This window comes from Pseudophryne corroboree, chromosome 4 (genome assembly GCF_028390025.1).
Source record: "Pseudophryne corroboree isolate aPseCor3 chromosome 4, aPseCor3.hap2, whole genome shotgun sequence".
Classification (NCBI taxonomy): domain Eukaryota; kingdom Metazoa; phylum Chordata; class Amphibia; order Anura; family Myobatrachidae; genus Pseudophryne; species Pseudophryne corroboree.
In genome coordinates, this window is record NC_086447.1 from 367039071 (window position 1) to 367055940 (window position 16870).

Genomic DNA, 16870 nt, shown 5'->3' on the forward strand with positions numbered 1-16870 from the left:
GAAATGCGCAAGACAAGTAGCTCACAGTTGTGTATGCTGGCACAAAATTTTAAATGAGTCCCAGAGAGACCATATACCGTGTTTCAGAAGACACATACTGTACCTCATGGTTCTCATGGCCAAGTAAGTCAGACAGCACTTTGAGAACACGGCCTGCGGCTTTTGCACAAGTTTTCTTTCCTGTACAAGGCAAACATTAGCAGGAGCAGTTATCGGTCACATGTTATACAAGCAGATACAATAATTCATACAATACAAGCCCACTATAATTCCTCCCCTGTAACATACCTACTGGGAACAGGAGTTATGTTAGTACGAAGTCACTGCAGATATAAATGTACACACCTGCACTGCGTAAGCAGAGGTTCATGAGCAGTGCTACAGAGTACTCCACAGTGTAGTCAGAAAGATGTTCCGTGTCCTCCAATTCTTGTATGAGCCAGTAGATCAGACCATCCTTTATCATGGCTGACTGCATAGAGCGCCTGGAACAGAAGCCATTCATTTCATGTAAAATAAGTATTAGATGATCTACAGTACTGGAATGCACTTTGTACAATCTATTTGCAGCTCTGACATACTGCTTCATGGGTGGCAGTTCTGTGTATTTTATTATAAACAGAGTACTTGCCAGCTATAAAATTCATTTTTGGAACTGAATCACTTGTTTAGTATCTGTATTTCCAATTTATGTGAGACATGTACTATCTGAGTGTTTTAGTTTGTCTGTTTTCAAAACCAAATTGCTAGCTGCTTTCTATGATGGCACAACCTATAAATATACATTAAGATGAGTACATGATGTTGGAACTAGATATGTATCCTGAATGTTATGATCATGGTGGAAGAATGTCCTGTATAAAGAACAATTAACTGATTTATAGTTCTGGGTTGGGGGATGTCACACCCAATGGTGTGGGTATATTTAGAGGCATGTAATAAAAATGGCAATTGTGTCAGCTAGACATGCCCTGAATTTGTCGATAAAAATGGTAGTTGTCTTGCCTACCTGGCAAAGATGGAGCAGTTATGCACAAAGGTTGTGGTGATTCTGAATGACGCTGGCCAGACAGGAGTCCAAACTCCAAATATTACCCCGAGGTGTATTACCAGTATTATAATCTGATATATACTTCGCAAATGTGATCTAGTCATGTGGGCCTGCTGTCCTACTTAGATGGGATCGTATATCCCACATTGTTGGGATATATTTGGAAGTTCTGCTTACTGTAGAGAAAGTACATGTTGTGATTTTGTCCCTTCAGAATGGGAATGTCTAGATGGTTTGTGTATAAAGTTGTATAAGCAATCCAGCGTTCTCTATGGGCAATGGCCATTTGGTACCTTTAATGATTTGTTGGTAGATATCTTTTTACCTCTATCTATATATGATGTGCTTATAGTTGTGCTCTTAAATCAGGTAAAGATCAAGTGAATCCTGGCTCCAACCGCTCAATAACATTACCCTCAACCAATATTAAAGTTCCTAGCCATGGGCATAGCCATAGTGGGTGCAATTGCTAAGCTCATATAGCAGTCGACCAAATACCCAAAATTGTCTGCGAAGATATTTGATCTGGACCATTGCCTAGCACTGAAAAGGGAGGACTCGTCAGTGGCGATCTCTGTCTCTCCCTCTCAGTAAAGTTCCACACTGATATGATCCATCTCCCACAATCCAATCCGGTTTCATGCTCACAGACCAGCCGAGCTAATCATTAAGCCCAGCATTGTTGAAGAGTAGACTTCTCCTTATTTACAGCCTTTGTGAAGCTGGAGGCCCAAACTGAGCTCCCAATTTAGGACTGTCCCAGAAAGGAACAGTGTGCCTAAACTAAGAACATCTCCACTCAAACTGGAATGTCCTGAATTAGGAAGTATCCTCCTCAGGTAGGAACTGGTCGATCCTCACCCTTTGTGTGGCATCATGTGAACTGGCAGGCACTGTGTGGCATATTGTGTACTGGCAGCACTACAATGTGGCACATTGTGAACTGGGGAGAATACAATGTGGCATAATATTAATTGGTGGCACTATGTGGTATAATGTGAACTAGTACATTTCTATAGGGCATAAAATTACCTAGTGCACTTCTATGGGGCATAAAATGAACTACTGTAGGGCACTACTATGGGGCAGAAAATGAACTAGGGCCCTACTATGGGCAGAAAATAAACTAGGGCACTATTACTGTACGGTGCATTAAACTAACTAGGGCAATATTATAGGGCATAAAATGAACAACCAGTGTGGACAAAAGGTGTCTCTGCAGAAGTTTCGGGTAGGTGTCAAAACTCTGCTCTGGGGCTCACAAAGTTCTAGCTACGCCCCTGATCTTAACCAAAATGCTATCACTTAAAACAGGTTATGACAGAAATAATCCACCAGAATCAACCTAGATTTACAGTATGCCTGGATAGTCTAATTCGGTGAACCTTTAAACGGCTTTACTCACAGTTGCAATTGCCTCATGCGATTGATGATTATGTGGCAGTAATTTATTTGGGTACTGCCAAGGCATTGAGCTCTGTTGAATAACCATCTCGCTGGTACTGTACACATATGAGGAGTTAACTGTTTCCTTTAAAGCAGATGTTCCCAAACTCGATCCTCAAGGCATAACTTAATTAGTAACTCAAGCACTTTGATTTAACCATCTGTGCTTAGCCATGGAAAGTCTTAAAAGCTGAACTGTAAAGAGGGGAACACACGGGTATATGTGTACTGAGCGATTTATCACAGAACGCTCAGCACACATCCCCCCCCCCCCCCCGCTCAGCACTATGTGTGCTGAGTGAGGGGGGACGCTCACGTAACCCAGCGGTGAAGTGAGTGATGTAACTAGATTGTGCCTGCATGCAGGCCAATCTAGAACCGGCGATAGCGACGCGCGATTCAGACCTGATCACTGCTGTGAGTTTTTGCACAGGGGGAGATTATCGAACTACTGCGCATGCACCGCAATGTGAAGGCGTGTCGCAAGGTGGTTGACAGAAAGAGGACGTTTGTGGGTGGTAATTGGCCGTTTTCAGGGAGTGTCTGGAAAAACACAGGCATCCCAAAGCGTTTTCAGGGCGGGTGTGCGACATCAGCTCCGGTCCCGATCAGCCTGATTTCTTCGCACTGTAGGAGTAAGTATTGAGCTATGCACAGACTGCACAGAATGGGAAAAATATTCGATGGTGAGTGTGATGCAAATGATTTTGCAGCTGTCCACTGACTGAGTGGATTTTTCGCACAGCGCACACATGCGATCACACACTTACACGGGGCAAATTTTCACTCCCCCTAGGCGGCGACTGTCTGATCGCAGGACAGTGTAATTTGCAGCACAGCGATCAGGTCTGAATTAGGCCCTCAGAATCAACTACTTAATGTCCAACCCCAAATCTACTTGCTTAAGTCTAGCATTGAAGTGGCTACCGCGCCCTATGATGCTTACGATCAACCATGTGAAGATGGTTATCCAACCAAAACTTCTTTGCATGTTTACAACAATCCCCGGTGTTTATTCTGACGGATTGATCATTTTGTCTCCTCTTTGATCTGGATGGACAAAGTGCCTAGGAATAAAGTGTCCACACAGTGTGCAGAACAAAAGCTCTGAGAGGTTGGAACGTTTGAATTTCTGACTATTTTTATGCAGCGCAAATTGGGTACTTGAGGCAGTAAGTGCTGGGGACACTGATTTACATGCTTGGTACTCAGAAAGGGTCAGAACACATTTTTCTACAAGCTTGATGACAAAGCCTCTGAAATACAATCTCCCTCTATTCCGCTAGGTGATGAGAATGACTGACTCATAATTGGAAAATGAACTCAATGCTCCTCTTAGAGGGGGGTAATTACATTGAATGCACTAGTTACTTTGGAATGCAGTCGGGAAGGGGGGGGGGGGCACCCCCGGAATGCAGTCGAGGATGGCCTCATTTGGGGAGCTGTATTCAGTGGATACTTTGAAGTCCTCTGATCAATTTTGACGTATTTGGAGTCCCCTACAAGATGTCCTTCTGGTACTTTCAATGAAGACATGCTCTGAAGACTCAATTTGGTACTGGAACACAGAATGCAGTCCATCATTCCCACAGTTGGCCACAGTGGTTCTCCTTCATTAAACCCCAGGTGACCTAGTTGATGTCACGACAATACAGAAATATGTTCTTGCTAGCTAACATGTTTAAAGCATGAATGGAAATGGCACAAGAGGTGCTTGGTTTCCGGGACTGGGTAACTTAGTAAATGACACAGCAGGCCTTGAAAGATTTGTGTAAACCAGCAGGATTTATTTTTACATTTAGTATACGTGAAACAGGTTTTCTTATTGACTTTTTGTTTGTTATTGTTCGTGTTATTTCCTTTTAATAAACACAAAACAAAAAAAACCTTAATACACTATTAAACGTTTTTCTCCTATTTATGACTAATATACCATGAAGAATCTATGATGCCACATACAGATGTATTGACATTGTGAGGATATAAAGATGATTGATGATGTGCCCCCATTCAAGCGTCTTAGCTGTAAGGGCATTTCTTGAGGTTCTACGAAGGGAACCCCGTCCCAATGTTTAAGTCGGTGGAACATTTTATCATATTGTATACCTTACGTTTGCACCTGGGATCATTGACAGCATATTGGAATGTACAACACTATTGTGGTTTCCTTTTTATGAGGTCACTATATTTCAAGGAACAAAGTTTCGAAACTGCCATTCTTTAGGACTACTATTCCCAAGAAACGTATTGTATTTTGCTTTTTCAGAGCCCATCCATCCAACTAATTAAAAAAATCTTTTGCTATATATTCCTCCATTTACATTTGCCCCCACTGAAATGGAATGCAAGAGACTTTTTGTAAAATTGAAATGTTTAACATGAATGGTTAATAGTCTTCTAGTGCACCCTTGGAAACAGACTGCCTAGTATCAATGTATTTGCTTACCTATAAATAATACTGTAAAGGTTATCACTAGGTAAACTCAGAGACCTACAACCACTGGGAGTGTTCACGCAATCATGTGCCGAAATACTGTATATCCTTATATTTAATGGCAAAGGTGAAATATAATACTTCTATCTGCCAGCGGCAAAGCCATACATAATCTTGATCTATGTATAAGACTTGCTTTGTAACCCTTTGATCACGTTCTGCAGTTACACCTGCTAAGGTAAACACTAATGCAATAATAAAGATTAATACACACTGTGGCATCTAACAAATGGTCCCTGCGATTTGCACGAAATAAAGGACACCAGCCTGAATAGAACGGGAAGATACATAGCAGCATACTGTAGGAAGGGCTAGATTTGCCAATAAAAGAAAAGACAATTAAAATACTGAACGGAAAAGAACAGGGAAATGAGAGATCAATATATGAAAGAACAAAGGTGAATATATAAATAACCAGGATGATCACATTACCTATACGTAGCTACACACACTACAGGAAATATTAAGCAACGCATGATACAATTGTAATGTTTACTGAATTGAGTGCTAATCATCTACACGCCAAGACGTCACAGCCAGCAGTAGATGGATCTTACCCGAGACTAAGTTTTTGCAGAGAGCCCAATATATTCTCCCTGGTAATGGAATCTTGCTCTTCTGCCCGCAGGGTTTCCTCTAGTGAGCGTAGCAAATTAGGGCTCTGGCTAAGATATGCACGGCCTGCAACACGGAAGAATGGTGTAAATTCCTTATACATCATGTATCATAAGTTTATGTATAAATATTAGGTGCTTTACCGGTATGTTTATGTGGGGGCGCATGCCTTTGTTTATATGGTCTCCAGTATTTGCAAAATACAGAAGATGGAAGGTATAAGGCTGTGGAACTAGTGCTGCACATACACGGGTCTTTTCACTATAAAAATCTTACTAAAATAATCTTGTATTCCCATAATAACTCAACCATGGGGCTCCTAACCATCTGCTCTATTTAGCAGGGTCCCAGGATTAACATTTCGCTAATCCACCTGAGCCGACACTTTATAACTAGTGTGACAAGAACACTGGGATAGTGTTTGAGGGCAGGTATATTTGTCCCAGGTTCTTGTCTTACATGTTTTAGAAAATGTTAACTTCTAGGAAAAATGCTTTTTGTTTTGTCTGAACCTTTTCAGTTTGCTGTAAAAGCTGGGAAAAGGCTCTGAGAGAGAGATAAGGCGAGTTCTAGACATTGGGCCCAGTTCGGGTCTTTGGCCTCACAGAGGGCTAATTAGGGTTTCAGCTGTGTAAGAGTGATATAGTGCTTCTAACCTGATTAGTATGGGCAGACTGCCTGGGAAGGCTGCAGGATCTGTGTGTGAGAGACACGCTTTCTGATGCAAGTAAGCTATACAGTATGTACTGAAGAACTCTGTGTTTTGTTTAGTGACAGTTAGGAACATCTTATGTTTAGTTAGTGCCGGACAGGCAAGGTATTTTTATTTTGGGGTTTGTTTTATTTTCTGTTTCAATAAAACTGGCCGGGGTCAGTTGTACCAGAAACTGGACTTGTGTTGTTCCTCAGCTGCTGCGGGCTGCCATATTCCCCAGGAAAAGGCACCTTGCACCCCTACAGTGTTACAACTTGGTGGAGAATGCGAGCAGGCCGTTCTGCGCATAAGTGAAAGCAGCAGCTTTGTGAGGCCTGCAGAAAACGTTGGTTTATGCAGATACAGCCCAGTGTGAAGTTACTGAGACTCACCCCTGAGGGTTTGATATATGTCCTGGGTGAAAGCAGCTGCAAAGCCGCCTGAAAAATCTGTTGACATGGAGGATCTGCTTAAAGCCTTGCTGCAAGCTACAGCGGCTCAGCAGGAGGCCAACCGACAGCAGCAGGTGGCAATGGAGGAAAATTGGAGACTACAGCAGGTGGCAATGGAGGAAAATAAGAGACAACAGCAGGCAGTTGTTGATGAACTTTACAGGCAACAGCGTCAGGATAGAGAGGCCTTAACAGAAGTGGTGCAGAGACTTGCAGCTCGGGTTGGAGATGTGGCCGTCAGTGCTCCAACCAGCTCTAGTTCTATACGGGCCAGTCACTTCCTGCAGAAAATGACAGAGGCTGATGATGTGGAGGCCTATCTGACCACGTTTGAAAGGACTGCCGAGCGTGAGAACTGGCCGAAAGCACAGTGGGCCAGTCTGCTGGCACCTTTCCTGTCAGGTGAGCCCCAAAAAGCTTACTTTGATTTAAGCCCTGCTGAGGCTCGGGACTATGATAAACTAAAGACTGAGATCCTGACCCGCCTGGGAGTCACGCTGTCAGTACGAGCGCAACGGGTGCACCGTTGGCTGTACGCCATGGAGAAGCCTCCGCGCTCCCAGATGCACGACCTTATTCAGCTAACAAAAAAATGGCTGCAGCCAGAGACATTAACTGGTCCCCAGATGGTGGAAAGAGTCGTCATGGACCGCTACTTGAGATCTTTGCCCATGGTCCTGCGCAAGTGGGTGAGCCATGGAAACCCGGGTACTGCTGACCAATTAGTGGACATGGTAGAGAGGTATTTGGCAGCAGAGGAACTACTGATGACCACCCAGCAACCCATAGATCCTCGACAGCGCCCTTCAGTAAAGACTGGTAAGACTGTTCCGTGGGAAAACGTTGCTGGGCGGTTAAGAGAACGCAAGGCTGGAGAGACTGTAAACACTGGCCCTGGAAACAGGCCAATGGGGCTAGAACGGTCTATGCTGCCCAAATGGGTTGGTAATCGTGTGGTTAAATGTTTTAGGTGTGGTATGCCAGGTCATGTTATTGCCAATTGCCCAGTCACGCAAGAACCCATGCAATGTGATGCTGCCTTTGAATGTCGCAGAATGTCTTTCTTTGCTAGGTTAGCCTGTACTGTGGTACCTTCACCTGAGCTGGAAAAACAAATGTGTGATGTGTTCTTAGAAGGTAACCGGGTAGAGGCCTTGCTAGATTCAGGAAGTTTGGTTACCCTCGTGAAAGCTGGGTTAGTGAACCCCTTAAAGGTCCAGCAAATACCTATTGGGGTAACTTGCATACATGGGGATACCCAATATTATGCCACTGCTGAGGTGAATATAGAAACTTATTGTGGGTCAGCAATGGTTAAAGTGGGACTGGTCCCTACCTTGGTGCATGAGGCCATAATAGGGAGGGATTTTCCTCATTTTTGGAAACTGTGGGAATCACGGTTATCAACAGATGTGAGAAGTAAAAAACCAGTTGATAATACCGGTGATTTTTTGGATGTACGTGGGTCTTCGGAACTTTCTGGCCCTTTGCCTTTTGCTAGTTTGGCTGGGGAAGTGACAGATGGGGAGTCCAGTGAGGACCCTCTTGCCGGGAACAGAGACATAGTAGTTAGAACTGAAAGCGTGCCTGACCTGGAGGTAAAGAAGGATCTGTTTGCGTCTGAACAGTTAAAGGATCCTACCTTAATAAAGGCTAGAGAGAATGTTAAGATTGTTAATGGGGAACCTGTGGTACCAGGTGACAGGGTTACGTATCCCCACATGGCCATCTGTAATGAGCTCTTGTACCACATTGTCAAAAGGGGTGAGGATGTGGTGGAACAGCTGGTAGTTCCCCAGCCTTATCGGAGAACGGTACTAGATTTAGCTCATAGTCACGTTACCGCAGGACATTTAGGGGCAGAAAAAACCACTGAAAGAGTTTTACAAAGGTTCTTTTGGCCAGGGGTTTATAAAGAAGTGTCTGAATATTGTTCTTCCTGTCCTGAATGCCAGTATCATGCCCCTAGACCCCATTTCAGGAGCCCACTAGTTCCCATGCCTATTATAGAGGTCCCGTTTGACAGAATAGCCATGGATCTCGTGGGGCCCTTGTTAAAGTCTGCTCGGGGCCATCAGTATATCCTGGTAATTATGGACTATGCCACTCGATATCCTGAGGCTGTCCCTTTACGCACTATCACAACCAAGGCGATAGCTAGGGAGCTGGTGCAGGTATTTAGTAGAGTGGGAATACCAAAAGAAATTTTGACTGACCAAGGTACTCCATTTATGTCAAGGATCATGAAAGAATTGTGCAAGTTATTTAAGGTCACTCACCTCAGGACGTCCATCTACCATCCCCAAACTGACGGGTTGGTGGAAAGGTTTAATAAAACATTAAAAAGTATGTTAAAAAAGGTTGTTGAGAGAGATGGAAAAAACTGGGATTGTTTGTTGCCCTACTTGTTAATGGCCATCAGAGAAGTTCCTCAGTCCTCTACGGGGTTTTCTCCATTTGATTTGTTGTATGGTAGACACCCCAGAGGGCTGTTGGATGTTGCCAAAGAGACGTGGGAAGGACAGCCCACTCCTTATAGAAGCGTTATTGAGCATGTAACACAAATGCAGGATAGGATTGCAGCCGTGGTACCTGTTGTCAGAGAGCACATGGAACAGGCCCAAAGTGCTCAACAGAGGGTCTATAACCGGAGTGCCAAGATACGGGAATTTGCTCCTGGAGATAGAGTTCTTGTTTTGGTACCCACTGTGGAAAGCAAATTCCTAGCTAAATGGCAGGGTCCATTTGAGATTAGGGAAAAAGTGAATGAGGTTAATTACAAAGTATACCAGCCGGGAAAGAGAAAACCCGAACAGATCTACCATGTTAACTTAATCAAACCCTGGAAAGATAGGTTGTCTCTGTCAGCGGAGCCTTGCCCTTCGGTGTCTTCACCCCGGCTGCTTCCCGCAGTGAAGGTGTCAGAGACATTATCAGCTGATCAGAACAATCAGGTTAAAGAATTTCTCATCCAAAATAGGGAGGTATTTTCAGAGCTGCCTGGCCGAACGACCATAATAAAACATGACATTGTCACAGAACCAGGGGTCAGGGTTCATTTAAAGCCATATAGGATTCCTGAAGCTCAGCGAGAAGCTATTTCTAAGGAAGTTAAAACCATGTTAGAACTTGGAGTCATAGAGGAGTGTAACAGTGAGTGGTCCAGTCCCATAGTGCTCATCCCGAAGCCCGACGGTAGCATACGCTTCTGTAATGACTTTCGTAAGTTAAATGAGGTGTCCAAGTTTGACGCATACCCCATGCCCCGTGTGGATGAGCTTGTAGAAAGGCTGGGAACAGCCAGGTTTCTCACCACATTGGACCTGACCAAAGGTTACTGGCAAATACCTTTATCTGATAGCGCCAAAGAAAAAACAGCCTTTTCGGTTCCGGAGGGGCTGTACCAGTATAAGATGTTACCCTTTGGGTTGCATGGGGCTCCAGCAACCTTTCAACGGGCGATGGATAAAATTTTGAGGCCCCATAGAAAATATGCAGCTGCCTATTTGGATGATGTGGTAATTCACAGTACAGACTGGGGGTCACATTTGGTTAAAGTACAAGCAGTACTGGACTCAATCAGAGAGGCAGGGTTAACTGCTAACCCAAAGAAGTGCTGCCTCGCAATGGAGGAGGTCAAATACTTGGGCTTCACCATAGGCAGAGGTCTGATTAGGCCCCAATTGAATAAAGTTGATGCTATTCAAAACTGGCCTCGTCCAGTGAATAAAAAACAGGTAAGGGCTTTTTTGGGAATTACTGGGTACTATAGACGGTTTATTCCTAATTTTGCGACCACAGCGGTGCCGTTGTCAGACCTTACCAAAGGGAAGCAGTCAAATGTGGTGAAATGGAACCCTGATGCAGAAAAGGCGTTCCAAGCGTTAAAAGTGGCTTTGTGTTCACAACCGGTGTTGATAACACCAGATTTTTCAAAAGAATTTGTGGTACAGACAGATGCCTCAGAGGTAGGGATAGGTGCTGTGCTGTCCCAAACCAGAGATGGGGACGAACACCCTATCATTTATTTGAGTAGGAAACTCAATGAGCATGAAAAAAGGTATGCCATTGTGGAAAAGGAGGCTTTGGCCATTAAGTGGGCACTAGATACCTTGAGATATTACCTCTTGGGTAGACAATTCAGACTAGTGACAGACCATGCCCCTTTAAAATGGATGTATGTAAATAGAGGCAAGAATGCTCGTGTAACTAGATGGTTTCTAGCGTTGCAGGACTTTAAGTTTACTGTCGAACATAGACCGGGAACACAATTGGCCAACGCAGATGCATTGTCTCGCATCTTCTGTTTGGGGGCTACAAGTGTTCCGGCCCCTAGGTCGAAACAGGGGAGGGGGATATGTGACAAGAACACTGGGATAGTGTTTGAGGGCAGGTATATTTGTCCCAGGTTCTTGTCTTACATGTTTTAGAAAATGTTAACTTCTAGGAAAAATGCTTTTTGTTTTGTCTGAACCTTTTCAGTTTGCTGTAAAAGCTGGGAAAAGGCTCTGAGAGAGAGATAAGGCGAGTTCTAGACATTGGGCCCAGTTCGGGTCTTTGGCCTCACAGAGGGCTAATCAGGGTTTCAGCTGTGTAAGAGTGATATAGTGCTTCTAACCTGATTAGAATGGGCAGACTGCCTGGGAAGGCTGCAGGATCTGTGTGTGAGAGACACGCTTTCTGATGCAAGTAAGCTATACAGTATGTACTGAAGAACTCTGTGTTTTGTTTAGTGACAGTTAGGAACATCTTATGTTTAGTTAGTGCCGGACAGGCAAGGTATTTTTATTTTGGGGTTTGTTTTATTTTCTGTTTCAATAAAACTGGCCGGGGTCAGTTGTACCAGAAACTGGACTTGTGTTGTTCCTCAGCTGCTGCGGGCTGCCATATTCCCCAGGAAAAGGCACCTTGCACCCCTACAGTGTTACACTAGCAATATAATAGCAGAACCGCAGCTACGGGAGGAGCCCAGGAATACCTAAGGCTATTGGCAGAGATCCCTGCAGTATAGGTGAATCATGCATAAAGAGGGCATCCCTCTAACACAAATAAAACGTTTATTGGCAAAGAAAGGATTTAACAACCTCTCCATAACTCTCTTTAAATGCCATTGTAAATGTAGATGACTGTTACTATATTATACATAAACTTGTCCATAAAAATATATTTAGAAATGTGTCTTACCGTCAGCTAATGATGCAAAAGCATTGATGAGGCGGGCAGTGTATTGTCTCACTACCTCATTTTTGGAATGGAGTAGCTGCAAAACATTTCTATTCTGGAGACAAAAGCAAACAGAAGAACGTTTTTACAGATATCTTAATAGTACACCTGCAATATTTTGGACTCCATTCTCAAGGAGTTGGAGGGTGGGATCAACATTAATAAGGATACAGGGAAGTTTGTGCATTGTATTTATATCCTGCTCACCTTCCCATTCTGGTAGTCTAAAAGATCATTTGTTATATAAGCCTGAAGAACGGTGTCTCTCTGTTCCCCGGGCTGGGAACAAGTAAAGCGCTGAGAAAAAAACAAAACATATTGAAACACAAACTGACAACACTGATTTCAAAGTATAAAACACATCTTCTGCCTCTTTCAGACAAGCTGCAAGTCTAGCGAGCCGGCAAATTCCTGGGTCTCAGTCCCTACCCTGGTAAAGAGCAGGGACGGGAACCCGTTTTCCTTTACACACTGCAAAATCCCAGGTTGCTGCACATTCACTTTCCATAACCGGGGATTTTGAGTGTAGTGTGAAAGGAGTATTAGTTCTGCTTATTCCAAAGCGCTCATTTTTCACGTCCTGTTTGAATGTGATGTGACAGAAGGAGAAAAGGCAACACAAAATAATAATAGCAAGATATAGATTATCTTTTATTTACTTTAACACAAAAGAGGTGTACGTTGACACAAACAAAACAAAATAAATATAACAACATAAAACAGTTAAAATAAAGTTAGCCCTGCCTAAATGAGCTAACAATTTAAGTGATGTGAGACATACAGCAGCACAATATCACCACACAGACACTGGACCAATCGTGTGATTTGGCAAATATGCAGACTTTCACAGAATTCTTCCAGGCAAAGCGAGGTATTATTGTCCTGTATTCCAGGCATTATTGTCCTGTATTCTGTAAGGCCAGTCACAGTGATGAAGCACTTTTCAACCATTAGGCAACCTGATTCAGACATGTTGATACTGTATGCAGTGGAGCGATTGTTTGCCACTGCGCATGCGTATAAGTCACACTGCGTATGTGCCATGGTGGTTTTGCAACAGGGGGTCACAGTGAATATTTATTAGCAAGGTGATTGGCACTAAGATAGCGTGTGTGGGGGGTAATGGGGAAGTGGCAACTAAAATGCAGACGCATCGTGACTATTTCAGGGGTGTTTCATAGATGGCGACTGCGATCTCATACACAGTTGGTGCCGGCATTTTATTTCTGATGGCCATGCTGCGTGACCACAGTGTTACTCAAAGGTCGATTATCGACAGATGTGCATCCAATGTCTGTGTATTCATACACAAGCATCAGGGTGCCTCTGACAACACCCTGTAGCCAGTATAGCTGATGCAGAGCTGCCCAGAGCATCACAGGAGGCAGAGAGTCTGTTCTAAGGACGATCTATGCAGTGCTGTACTTACCTGTGCCGACAGCACAGCCCCTCCATGTGATGTCATGTGTTCAGGGGGCGGGGATGGCACAGGGCGCAATGCCGTACTGCTCTGGCACTCAGTTTGGGCCAGTATTATAAAATATGATATACATATTGAACAAAAAAGTTATGTACCTGTATTTCTCAGATTTATAACCTGGCATACACTGTCATTTGTTTGCGCATACCTCCCAACTATCCCGATTTTTATAGTACAGACCAGTTATTTTGGTACCGTCCCGCTGTCCCACTCGCAGGCAGCAGTTTCCCGCGGCATCTGTGTGTGTGTGTGTGTGTGTGTGTGTGGTGGTGGTGGTGGTGGTGGGGGGGCGGGCAGTTGGGAGGATCCTGCCACTCGCTGCCCTGCTTAGCAGAGCAGTGGTCTATTCACAGGAGACACAGGAACAGGGCGCATGCCAGCAGCTCACTGAGTGCTGGCCATGCCCCCATAGTGACGGAAAATGGGGACGTGGCTCACTTCAGCAGCATTCCTGTGAAGCCACGCCCCCTTTACAACAGGTCACACACCCTTTTTGGGTGACCGCGGCTTTGCCACGCAAAAAGGGTCCCACTTGGCAGTCAGTAAAAGGTGGGAGGTATGTTTGCCTGTATATGGGTAAATGTGGCTCTATCCGATTACGTTAAATCAGTTAGAGGTGTTCCAGCTCAGTAATGTACAGCAATCGCGTATTGCCTAACTGTGTGGAAAAACCTGAAAGATGACTGTGTTAGAAATGAGTCAGTACAGAAGCTAAAAGGAAATTTCAGCAGGAATAAATCACTTCAGCTCATAATAGTTTTGTTATGTAGTGAATGGGATTCAAAAGTGAATACTGTACACCACACAGTTTATTTTTAGAATAGATGGCGTAACTCAGGGATGTACGTAAACCCGATGTTTAGGAAAAAGGAGATTTATTGTAGACTTACCATTGTTAAATCTATTTCTACGAGGTACACTGGATTCCACAGGCGAATACATCGGGGTGTAGAGGTGGATCTTGATACGAGGCACCAACAGGCTAAAGCTTGGACTGTTCCCAGGACGCACTGCACCGCCTCCTCTATAGCCCCGCCTCCAGGCACTGGAGCTCAGTTTTGTTAAACAGTCCAATGCAGTAGCAGGTAAGAGAGGCGGTAGATGTTAGTCACATAGAACCACATTCTCACGACAGGAGAAGGGACTAGCAGCTAATGCCATACAAATCCAAAGAAGCTAAGTGCGTCAGGGTGGGCGCCCTCTGGAATCCAGTGTACCTCGCAGAAAGAGATTTAACAATGATAAGTCTCACCATAAATCTCCTTTTCTGCAGCGGGGTACATTGGGATTCCACAGGAAGTACATCAGGGATGTCCTAAAGCAGTTCCTCATGGGAGGGGACACACTGTAGCGGGCACAAGAACCCGGCGGCCAAGGAAGCATCCTGGGAGGCGAAGTATCAAAGGCATAAAACCTCATGAATGTGTTCATTGAGGACTACGTAGCCGCCTTGCACAACTGTTCTGCGGACGCGCCACGGCGGGCCGCCCAAGAAGGTCCAACAGATCGAGTAGAATGGGGTTTGATAGCAGCAGGAGCTGGGAGCCCAGCCTGCGCATAGGCTTGTGCAATCACTATTCTATTCCATTTGGCCAAGGTTTGCTTATTTGCAGGCCAGCCACGTTTGTGAAAACCAAAAAGTACAAAAAGGGAATCTGACCTCCTAATAGAGGCAGTCCTTTCCACATAAATACGGAGAGCCGGTACCACATCCAAAGACCGTTCTTTGGAGGACAAACCAGAAAAGATGAAGGCCGGAAACCACAATCTCCTGGTTAAAGTTAAAAGATGATACCACCTTAGGCAAATAACCTGGGCGAGTTCGAAGAACTGCTTGGTCACGGTGAAAAATCAGAAAGGGTTGACAACAGGACAAAGCGCCTAAGTCTGACACCCTTCTAGCAGAGGCAATAGCCAACAGAAACACGACCTTAAGCGTAAGGCATATAAGGTCCACAGACTCAAGAGGTTCAAATGGAGACTCTTGTAGGGCATTCAGAATGACAGACAGATCCCATGGAGCTACAGGAGGGACATATGGAGGCTGAATCCATTAAACACCCTGAGTGAAAGTGTGAACGTCAGGAAGAGACGCAATTTTTCTCTGAAACCACACCGACAAGTCAGATATATGGACTTTGAGGGAAGCCAGACGAAGGCCCAAGTCTAAACCTTGGTGTAGAAAAACCAAAAGCCTGGAAGTGCTGAAAGTATATGCATCATAATTCTTACTAGCACACCAGGTGAAGTAAGAATTCCAGACCCTGTAATAAATCCGAGCCGAAGCCGGTTTACAGGCTTTCAACATGGTTTGAAAGACCGCCTCAGAGAATCCTTTCGCTCTCATGAGTGATGCTTCAAACGCCACGTCATTAAAGCCAGTCTGGCCAGGTCCGGGTAGACACAAGGGCCCTGAGTGAGGAGGTCTGGGCATTGAGGACGCTCTATCGAGAGACCCTGCAGGTCTGAGAACCAATGCCATCTGGGCCACGCTGGAGCGACTACAAGTAGTATTCCTCCTTCTTGCTTGAACTTCCGTACTACCGTGGGCAGGAGTGACACTGGAGGAAACACGTATGGCAGTCGAAAGTTTCATGAATTGCCAGTGCGTACACGAACGCTGCCTGAGGATACTTTGTCCTTGCTCTGAAGACCGGAACCTTGTGATTGTGTCGAGACGCCATCAGGTCTACATCTGGTAGGCCCCACATGTCCACTAAGAGTGTATCAACACTCTCGGGCGAGAGAGGAAGTATCTGATCTTTTTCTGAAGTTTCAGAACCTTCTCTGGAGACAGAAACGGTCTTTGGCTGTGGGTGTCCAGCAGCGCCCCCAGGTGCACCATGCTCCGAGTAGGGACCAGCGAAGACTTCTTCCAATTGATGAGCCACCCATGGGCTTGTAGGAATTGGACCGACATCTCCAGTTGACTGAGAAGGACATCTTGGGAGTTCACCAGAATCAGCAATTCGTCCAGATACGGCAGGATCCCGATTCCCTGACGACGGAGGAAAGCCGTCATCACGGCCATGACCTTCCGAAAATCCGAGGTGCCATGGCCAGTCCAAATGGCAGAGCCTGGAATTGAAAATGAAGGTTGAAAATAGCTAACCGCAGATATTGCTGATGCGAAATGGCAATAGGTATGTGCAGGTAAGCATCCTGTATGTCCAGGGATACTATATAGTCCTCGGGTTCCATGGCCAGAACAATAGAACACAGGGTTTCCATACGGAATTTGGACACTCTCACAAACTTGTTCAATGATTTGAGGTTGAGGATAGGCTGGAAAGACCCATTTGGTTTTGGAACTAGAAACAGGGTCGAATAGTAGCCCCTGCCTCTCTGAGACAGAGGCACCAGCACTACTACTCCTGCTTCCAAGGGGGATTGTACAACCAGGTGTAGAGCTTGC

The 16870-nt window shown here is 44.9% G+C and overlaps 1 protein-coding gene across 5 annotated transcripts in view; it reads right to left on the reverse strand.

Moving 5' to 3' along the window:
- ARMC9 (armadillo repeat containing 9) overlaps positions 1–16870 on the reverse strand; it is a 433139-nt gene that overhangs the window by 69579 nt on the left and 346690 nt on the right. For all 5 annotated transcript variants that reach the window (XM_063916557.1, XM_063916560.1, XM_063916558.1 and 2 more), the window contains 5 exons: positions 12183–12272; positions 11937–12030; positions 5549–5672; positions 346–485; positions 104–180 (listed from right to left, as the gene is read on the reverse strand). In XM_063916557.1, the coding sequence (XP_063772627.1) occupies positions 104–180; positions 346–485; positions 5549–5672; positions 11937–12030; positions 12183–12272 (525 nt within the window). The remainder of the gene's footprint in view (positions 1–103; positions 181–345; positions 486–5548; positions 5673–11936; positions 12031–12182; positions 12273–16870) is intronic.